Below are 9,421 nucleotides of genomic sequence, written 5' to 3' on the forward strand. Positions count from 1 at the left end.
TATGCATCTCAAATAATACAAATTGCATACTAAAAATGCAATGCCTAAATTCGCTAGGAATTAAAAATACAACTAATTTGTTATATACTATAAATCATTATTCACATTAAACTACAATAATCAATTTTTAAAAAAACAAAAGCTATTTAAAAATAAATAAAAGAGAGAGAGAGAGAGAGAGAGTAAATCAAAGGGGAAATTATAAAAGAAAATGAAAAATAAATAAAAACGTACATATAATTGAATAAACATTTTTCTCTCTCCTAAAAACAATTATATAAATAAGAATATTCCTATTTTCTGAATCCCCAAAAAACGAACACAAACAAATAAACGGATACTAAAAAGAAAAAAAGAAAAGAAAAAAAGAAAACACATTCTCTGCAGCAAAGATTTTGTGTATATTAATTAATTAATTATCGGAAACTATATTAAAAAAAATAATTTTCTTTATTATTTTTTTTCACCTTTAATTACTTTCTTTTTATGCTCCTAATTAATTAATTACTTTCCAAATTTTACCCTCTCCATTCGCCGCACTGTTCCGTTGGCCGAGTTTTCTGGTTGCCGGCCTTCTCCGGGCACAGTGTTTGTATCGGCGGCACCATACAATTGTACTGCAAGCACAATGAGCTACTCAGAGGAATCTCCGCCGTCGGATTGATCTCAATTCCGGTCAGAAAATTGTGCTGCAAATACAGAATTTGAATATTAGCAGCCAACAATCGGTCCACGAGGCTGTTTGGAACTTCTCCCGTGAAGTGGTTGTTGTTCAGGTAAAGATTCTGCACGGTGGAGAACATTGGCGATATCGGACCGGAGAGACGATTGTAGCTGAGATCGACGGTTGGAATCGCCACCTGAGCAGCCGGCAGGACTGGACCGGTGAAGAGGTTCCGTTGCAACTGGAGGTTAACGATCGGGAAACTGAAGATACGCGTTGGAATTGTTCCGGTGAACTGGTTCAGGCTGAGGTCGAGATAGTTCAACTGATTTAGGCGGCTGAGGAGGCGGAAGACAGGGCCGTTCAGGCGGTTCCATGAGAGAGAGAGGTATTGGAGAGAAGGAGGAAGAGAGTCCGGTATAAGATGTCCGGTGAGATTGTTGTGCTTCAGATCAAGACGATTAAGGCTACGGTACGGAAACACAGGGACTGTGCCTGTGAGGCGATTATGGCAGAGAATGACATTGGATAACTCCGTAATCGTTCCGATGGAGCGAGGAATTTCTCCGGTTAGTTGATTGAAACTGAGGTCCAGAGTCCTCAAACTCCGAATCTCGCCGAGATTCGCAGGGAGAGTACCGGAGATGAAGTTGCGACTGATAGCAAGAAAACGGAGGTTCTTCAGTTGGAAGAGCGTCTGCGGCAGAGCTCCAAAGACTCGACCAGGAACAATGGTGAACTCCGTGAGTGCTGAGAGCTTGCCAATGGCAGGATTGATCCGGCCAACCAAACCAGGCGAACCAGCGCGAGGATCCCCTAGGTTTAAGGCAACAACTCTATCAGAATCACACAAAACACCGGCGAAATTACAAGGATCGCCTGTGAAATCCCAAGATGCGAAGAAATTAGAACCAGGCAAATCCTCCAAACTCTTCCTAATCGATTGCAGAGCCAAAAAATCAATCGGATCCAAAATCGCATCCGATAATAAACAGCATTGCACTAAACACAAAAAAATCAAAACAAAACTCCTCATCCTCGAATCGCTCCGCTTCTTCTCCTCCGCCATTACAAGCCCTGACACAGACGAACACAAACACAATACCGTTATATAGAGCAATCAACTGAACACATCAAGAACTCTTTCTCGTGAGAAACAACGAAGAGGTTGAAAAAGGAGGAGGATATCTCGTGAGAAGCCTCTAAATTAATGGCGAAAACCTGCAAAAGAAGCTCCAAAACCGCGAGATCGATTAGCTTCAAAGAGACGCAAACGAAGAAAAGCTCAACGAATCTTCAAAAAGAAGAACAAATTAAAATCTCTAATCTCTGTACTGCGAAGAAATTATACGGCTTCTGAGAGAAGATTCATCGACTACAGCCACCGCCGCTCTGCAACAAACCAAAAACCGCTTTCTCTTCTTCGTTTCTTTAATGGCAGAAACATTTATTTTATTCGTTTTCTTTATTTTCATATAATTTTCTTTTCACTGGGCGGTTTAGGTTCGGAGGAAAACGGTTGTCCGAGCCTACGTGGAGTATCCGAGCCGGGAGATTTGGACAGAGCATCACATGCCGGAGAGAGTATATTGGCTTGAGAAGAAGAGACATAGAGGAAAAAAGCGTGACGGCCGTGAGAGCTTTTGGTTGACGTGGACTTGACGGCGTTAAGTTAAAATAGTCACGCGAAATGCACTTTGTGATGTGACAGTGACAGCTGTAAGCCTAATAGGATTTGCCACGTCAGTTATTGAATTAAGTTGTACGCTGTAAACGGCCGTAGAGGAGCGAATTTATTTATTTTTAATTAGGTTTTAAATTAGGGTTTTGGAAAAGAATAATTTATTTTATTTGGCTTGTGAATGAAAATTGTTGGGAGCTCTTTTTCTTATAGTAATAATTTTTATAGTAAAAAAAAACATCATTTTTTAAATATTAAAACTCGAGGAATAAAATTAAAGGGCGAGAATTAAAAAGTTAATTTTAAAAATCTCGTTAAAAAGAATAATTTCATTAATTTACGATTCTCGTCAACATCATTCTCATTTTTTAATGAAATCTACAATTTTTTATTGTTCATTTTACGGCTTTTATTTTCTCTATTTAATCTTTTAATTAAAATAAATTTTCTATTTAATTTGTACGGAATATATTCTTATTAGATAAGATTTACGAATAAAGTCGATTAATCTTATTATTATAAAAAATTATCTTCATCAAGTAAAATTTAATTTATACAAATGTAATTCCTTATGTAATAATAATGTAATTTTATTTTAATTAGATGATGATTTTTAATATTACCAAATTTGTTAAAATAAAATAGTAATATAAACTATATTAAAATTAATTATTTATTTTTATTTTATTCTTATTTTTTCTAAATGGATATTACAATTCTGTTAGTTCGGTCTCTGGTGCCAAGGATTCAACCTATGGTTTATAATATAGAATTGACATATGATGACTCTGACATTCTCGCCAACGTGACCATATTGACTATTTGAATTAAACTGCATCCAAGAGTGAAAGACAGACTATGCAAATGAACTCGAGTTATTTCTTTGCATATGATCTCGGTAATATTTATATATTTCTTATTTACTCGAATGTTATAAAAATAATTTAAAAATATATTTAAGGTAAAAAGTTTTGTTGTTGTTAGGGAGAAATACCCTCCAAAATTCAATTTAAAACTTACCTTTGACAGGGGTGCAACAAAAAAAACCAATAAACCGACGAACCGCCGAACCGACTCGGTTTGGAATTTGGTTCGTTTGTCTTTTAAAAACAAATAAAAAACCGGCCGACCGAAGTTATGAATATATTGAACTCAAAACCCTAGCCGCCCAAGCAACTCCTCGTTTTTGTGCAACCAATTGTTTCGATCCATCCGTACGAGTAGTTCACCGTCACCATCCCTCCGCCGTCGTTCGCCGCCCACCGCTTCTCGAAACCTCACCGAATTTTCAATCCACCGCCGGTCGCAGCCTACGCACCTCGCAACCCTCCGCCGTTCGCAGGTCTGTAACCGAGAACCGAACCGATTGGTTTTGAGCATTATTGGACATTGGTTCGGTTCTTTATTTGGCCAAAAATCGAGGAAACCGAACCGGATTGCAACTTCGAGTCATTTTTGGGATACGCATTCAATGTAGCAGCACATAAACCCTGGTGTAGTTCCGCCATAGCTTTCCCTCCTAAACCATTTCCATTTTTACTCTGTTCTTTGCTTCTGGTTCTTCACTGAGCTCGATTCGTAGGTAAACGAAAGATGTCGCTGAGAGTACTCAATCCAAATGCAGAAGTTCTCAACAAATCCGCCGCTCTGCACATGAATATCAATGCCGCGAAGGGCTTGCAAGATGTCCTCAAGAGCAATCTCGGTCCTAAAGGAACAATCAAAATGTACGTCGTTATTTATGATCTTCATACTCGCTTCCATGTTTCGATTTCTCTCATCACTTTTCGTATCTATATGTTTAGGCTCGTTGGTGGTGCTGGAGATATTAAGCTCACCAAAGACGGCAACACTTTGCTTAAAGAAATGGTTAGCGCTCTCTGCCCTAAACCCTATTCTAATCTCAGATCTCTTATTTCAATGGATTTTCCGCGTACGTCTTGAATCGGGGTTGTTATTATTGATTTTTTTCACCATCGGGTTTACACAATGGAGAAATATCGCCTAAATTTCTGGGTTGTTCATATATAAGCTCATTACTCATTTATTAACGCAGAATCCTTGGAAAAATTTCACTACCATTCACCCAAAAGAGATTTATTTGATAGGAGAACATTAAGTGTTCAATCCATACTTGTTTTATATGGTTGCAGCAAATTCAAAATCCCACAGCAATCATGATAGCACGAACAGCTGTTGCTCAGGACGATAGCAGTGGAGATGGTACTACTTCTACCGTGATTTTTATAGGTGAACTTATGAAACAGTCAGAACGTTACATTGATGAAGGTTGGTACCTTTATTTTAGTGGTACCGTTATTTACAATTATGGTATATAAAATGTCAATATTCTCCGTCGGATATGTGTTGGTACTTCTGAAAAAGTTGCGTGAGTGATGGAATTATATTCAAGCTCAATACGGGCCTCTGTGTGGTGAAAACGCTAGCAAGAAACACTTCGTTGTTGGAGAAGTACACATAGTATAAATGGCCGACTTTTCAGAAACATATTTAAAATGGATTCTTCAACTTGAAGTTATTGATGAAAATTTGTTTGATGTCTCTTTATTATGTTATTTAAAGAAGAAACTTTTAATCCTGGGAATGAAGCTTCTTTACATCTTATAGGAATTGGTTGATATTCTCCTATGGGTGTGTGTATTTAGTGGTATTTTTTGTTCTAATGGAGTTTAATAATTGATCCAGGCATGCATCCACGTGTGCTGGTTGATGGTTTTGAGATTGCCAAAAGAGCAACTCTTCAATTCCTCGAACAATTTAAGACTAATGTTGTGGTTGGTGAGGAGCCGGACAAAGAGATCCTTAAAATGGTGGCAAGAACGACACTCAGAACAAAGGTTATTTGACCTCACTTTTTCTCTTCTTCTGTGTAATTCATGCTGAAACTTTTGCTGTCTCATCTCATATGTTTCTAATGGTTCGATCTCATGTACAGTTGTATGAAGCATTGGCAGATCAATTGACTGATATAGTAGTTAATGCGGTGAGTACTCATCTCTTAGTGACCATAATAACATATATGACCTGAGCTCAGATTGAAAATTCTAAGCCTTATTTTTCCTTTTTGAGAAGAGAAACAAATTTCATTGATGAATGAAATATAGAGAAATCTTATATAAATTATGATCATATGATTGTAGACTGTTGAACATACTGCTATAGATGATTGCTTGTACCTTTTTTGGCTTATGGGATGTGTTTGAATTATTACAGGTTCTCTGTATTCGTAAACCAGAAGAAGCCATTGACTTGTTCATGGTGGAAATCATGCACATGCGTCATAAGTTTGATGCTGACACTCGCTTGGTATGTCTAATATTCTGTGAGAACTTCTTTTGAATGAGAAATATATTATTAAAGAATCCAAAAAGATGCTGGAGGATTAAATATATTCCCAATCCAATAGCCAAAGAGATAGCAGAAGTGATCTCCAATTGGCATTAATAAAAGAGAGAGCAACTGCAGAACTTTTTAGTTAGAGATCCTCATCTTAGCAATGGAAAAATTTAGGATCTTATTCACTTGATGAAAAAAAAAAAAAAAAAAACAGTTCGATTTTAGCTTTGTTTCCACTATTTCATTGCTTTGTTGCATATTGGTCAGTATGTTGCAGAAGTGCTCTATTATCACGCAAACAACGTTCCATTTCTGAGAATGTTCTCCACAGTTCTGTCAAAATTAATCATTTAGTGGTTTTTATTTTCTTTTCCTTTTGTTATTCTGAATGGATTCTTTTTGGGTTTTTGTTCTTGTTTTAAAGAATAATTTCGTGCTATCTATGGTTGTTGTTTCATTAGAAGAAACAGGTTGACACATTTTTTTGCATCCCAGTTATTTTTCCTCTATATTCTTTAGTACATCTCTCTTTCTTTATGAAGTTTTGCATTTTCATCTTTTTTTGTGATGGGAGCATTTGTAATTTGGAAAAAGGTATAGAAAACCATTATCTAAAGGGCATTTATACTTCGAAAGGAAAGAGCATTTCTATTTTCTTTATGTATCTATTTATTTAGATGGAAATCTAATAAAAATATTTGTTTTAATGGAAAAGTAGAGAACGGTTTTGCCCCCATTTGCTTAATGCTTGTAGTTATAGCTTTTTGGTGAAGAATTCTGCAATTATTCTGTTTGATTCATGTTAATTCAAGAGCTTTTTTCCTTCCCTCTTTTTCAAAATCTCATTTGTTTGACAGAGTGGGTAGATTTCTTATTTTATCCTAATTGTACATTCTCAAACTTTTTTTTTTCCTTCTTTCATTCCTTTATTTATTTATTTAGTTATTTTTTGTTAATACTTTAATATTTCTCAATTCTCTGATCATCATTCACTAGGTTGAAGGTCTTGTCCTTGATCACGGCTCTAGACATCCTGATATGAAACGGAGGGCTGAGAATTGTTTTATTTTAACGAGCAACGTTTCTCTGGAATATGACAAAAGGTATTGATGAGTCTTTCTTTAATTTCTATATCTCCATAGTTGGATAAATATGTTACTTGTAATGTTGAATCCATGTTTCGTGTTGTTTCTGCATTCCTAAATGTAGAATAAATGCATGTTTCTATATTGCTGCCCCAGGCCTGATGTACTATGGCATTGGTGGGTTGAATTAAACTAGTTATCCTGAATATGAAATGTGGATCACATTCATTTACAGCCTTATATCACTATAATGTATTGAGAACATTGATAAATTGATGGCTTTTCTCTCAGTGAAATAAATGCTGGATTTTTCTACTCTAATGCGGAACAGAGGGAAGCCATGGTTGCTGCTGAAAGGCGTCAGGTTGATGAAAGAGTTAAGAAAATCATTGAATTGAAAAACAAGGTAAGAATGTGAATGTCATGCATGTTAGTTATTAAAACCATCTGCACTTTTTAACTGTTGTCTTATATTCTTGTCATATGCAGGTTTGTGCAGGTAATGACAACAACTTTGTTATCATAAATCAAAAAGGAATTGATCCCCCATCTTTGGATATGCTCGCAAGGGAAGGGGTAAGGCTGTATTTCTTGAAGCTGTCGTGGTCATTGTTTTTTCTTTCTTCCCTTGATACATTCGGTGTGAAATGATGTTTAAGCCTCATCATGAAAAGACTTATTGTAGCACCTTGAAGGGCTGATGAACTTTAAAAGCCAATCCCATCACCATTACGAATGAAATGTGTTGTAAAAAAATATGTCCATCATTTGGACCAATCCATCGGTGTGTAGCTGAGGAAACACAATTTCAGTATGTTATCCTTTAAAAGTTGATAACAAAAGTCCAATGATTTCCCAAAGATGTCTCTAGAAGTAATATGTTTTGGATTATAAGTACGATATTTTCTTAACGTATGATGGTTTCTGACAAATTTGACTTTGAAATCTGTTTCTCATGCTTGTACAAGAAATTTGTTTCTCATGTGACTTCGAAAATATTTGGAAACTTGGTCTTATGATATTTGATTTTCTTTAAGACTTTTACTTTAAGAGTCATTAGAAACATGTAATCAATTTGTTCAACTTGTCAGGAGTACAATGTTTTTATTCTTTTTTCTTTTGAATAATATGTTTAAATATTGCTATCGAACTCTTTTTTCTTTTATTTGAAAGTGATTGAGATGTACATCAATATTTGAATGTCTTTGAACAATATCTTCTTATAAATGTATCTTCTTTGCTCTTTGTCTGTCCTAAGTTACTAGAAAAAAAACATATTGCATTGTAAATTATATGTTATTCTATTTCATGTATTACAAGTGTTGCATGATTAATAACCATTACAATTTATGTGATTTGAGTAAGGGGGCATGAAATCTTGGGTTGACCACCATTTATCTGTCAACTTATATTCATTTTTTTCATACATGCTATGGATCTACTGTAGATAATTGCCCTTCGTAGAGCCAAGAGAAGAAACATGGAAAGGTTGGTTTTGGCCTGTGGAGGAGAGGCTATAAATTCTGTTGAAAATCTTACTCCTGATTGCCTTGGATGGGCTGGACTGGTTTATGAACATGTTCTTGGGGAAGAGAAATATACATTCGTGGAAAATGTGAAGAATCCCCATTCATGTACAATCTTGATCAAGGGTACTTCATTGAAACTTCAATCCTCATTCTTGCAAAATCTTATTAATCAATTATAGTCTTTTTTCTCATTGGTATCCATGATGGTGCAGGACCTAATGACCACACGATCGCTCAAATTAAGGATGCTGTCCGTGATGGTCTCAGATCAGTTAAAAACACCATCGAGGATGAATCTGTTGTCATGGTAAGGTTATATTTTCTGGCTGTAATTAGACATGCAACTGAATAATGAATGTGCAATTTGTGTCAATAGAATTATTAATCTCTGCTGTAACTCGAGATGTAAGGGTGCATCATTTGGCTAACATGTCTGAGAAAATGACGAAGAAAAACAACATCCTCAAGGCATCTTAAGAGACTGCTCTCTGTAACTTCCTGGATACAATAACCAATGTTCAGCATTTGACTTTCTTATTTCCACATTTGGCTATTCACATGATTTCTTATCCACAAATAGAAAAAAAAATATGTTTTTTCCTTCTCGTCCCCCCGATAGCCTCGCCGCTTCAGTTATGATACACTGTACTACAATTTGTTTTGCTTCTTGACCCTATGAATACAATAGAGGAACCAAGTTTGTGTAATGCTTTAACTAGGAAATAGCGTGATGGTTGAGATTTTCAATCTACATTTGGCTACCAATGTTTGAGATTTTCTTGCAGTCCTAAGATATGACTGGTGGAACTTTCAGGGTGCCGGATCCTTTGAGGTTGCTGCCAGACAACATTTGATAAACGAAGTGAAGAAAACAGTTCAAGGAGTAAGTTTCCCTAGAAGTATTCTCCAGCATCCTTTAGCATGCTTTTCATTTACCTCATTCTAATGACCTTCTCAACCACTATTACAGCGCGCTCAACTTGGCGTCGAAGCTTTTGCCGATGCCCTTCTTGTGATTCCCAAGACACTTGCTGAGAACTCTGGGCTTGACACTCAGGATGTGCTCATTGCTCTTAAGGTATAGTGTCCCTAAACCCCCCCCCGA

General features: G+C 36.2%; 2 protein-coding genes across 3 annotated transcripts in view; one reads left to right on the top strand and one right to left on the bottom strand.

Moving 5' to 3' along the window:
- Nucleotides 1–252: 252 nt before the first annotated feature.
- LOC111778246 (LRR receptor-like serine/threonine-protein kinase FLS2) lies at nucleotides 253–2,445 on the bottom strand. Its single transcript, XM_023657953.1, has 2 exons — nucleotides 1,886–2,445; nucleotides 253–1,741 (listed from the first exon to the last, which is right to left on the bottom strand). Exon 2 carries the CDS (start codon nucleotides 1,731–1,733, stop codon nucleotides 519–521), a length of 1,215 nt encoding a protein of 404 aa, XP_023513721.1. The 5' UTR covers nucleotides 1,734–1,741; nucleotides 1,886–2,445; the 3' UTR covers nucleotides 253–518.
- Nucleotides 2,446–3,562: 1,117 nt separating this feature from the next.
- Nucleotides 3,563–9,421, top strand: part of LOC111779170 (T-complex protein 1 subunit zeta 1) — a 6,925-nt gene continuing 1,066 nt past the window's right edge. For both annotated transcript variants that reach the window (XM_023659250.1, XM_023659251.1), the window contains exons 1-13: nucleotides 3,563–4,072; nucleotides 4,151–4,214; nucleotides 4,499–4,634; nucleotides 5,052–5,203; nucleotides 5,302–5,349; nucleotides 5,580–5,672; nucleotides 6,699–6,805; nucleotides 7,079–7,193; nucleotides 7,277–7,363; nucleotides 8,235–8,439; nucleotides 8,529–8,623; nucleotides 9,131–9,199; nucleotides 9,287–9,394. In XM_023659250.1, the coding sequence (XP_023515018.1) occupies nucleotides 3,939–4,072; nucleotides 4,151–4,214; nucleotides 4,499–4,634; nucleotides 5,052–5,203; nucleotides 5,302–5,349; nucleotides 5,580–5,672; nucleotides 6,699–6,805; nucleotides 7,079–7,193; nucleotides 7,277–7,363; nucleotides 8,235–8,439; nucleotides 8,529–8,623; nucleotides 9,131–9,199; nucleotides 9,287–9,394 (1,413 nt within the window). In that variant the 5' untranslated portion in view covers nucleotides 3,563–3,938. The remainder of the gene's footprint in view (nucleotides 4,073–4,150; nucleotides 4,215–4,498; nucleotides 4,635–5,051; nucleotides 5,204–5,301; nucleotides 5,350–5,579; nucleotides 5,673–6,698; nucleotides 6,806–7,078; nucleotides 7,194–7,276; nucleotides 7,364–8,234; nucleotides 8,440–8,528; nucleotides 8,624–9,130; nucleotides 9,200–9,286; nucleotides 9,395–9,421) is intronic.

Source organism: Cucurbita pepo, chromosome LG17 (genome assembly GCF_002806865.2).
Source record: "Cucurbita pepo subsp. pepo cultivar mu-cu-16 chromosome LG17, ASM280686v2, whole genome shotgun sequence".
Taxonomy (NCBI): Eukaryota; Viridiplantae; Streptophyta; class Magnoliopsida; order Cucurbitales; family Cucurbitaceae; genus Cucurbita; species Cucurbita pepo.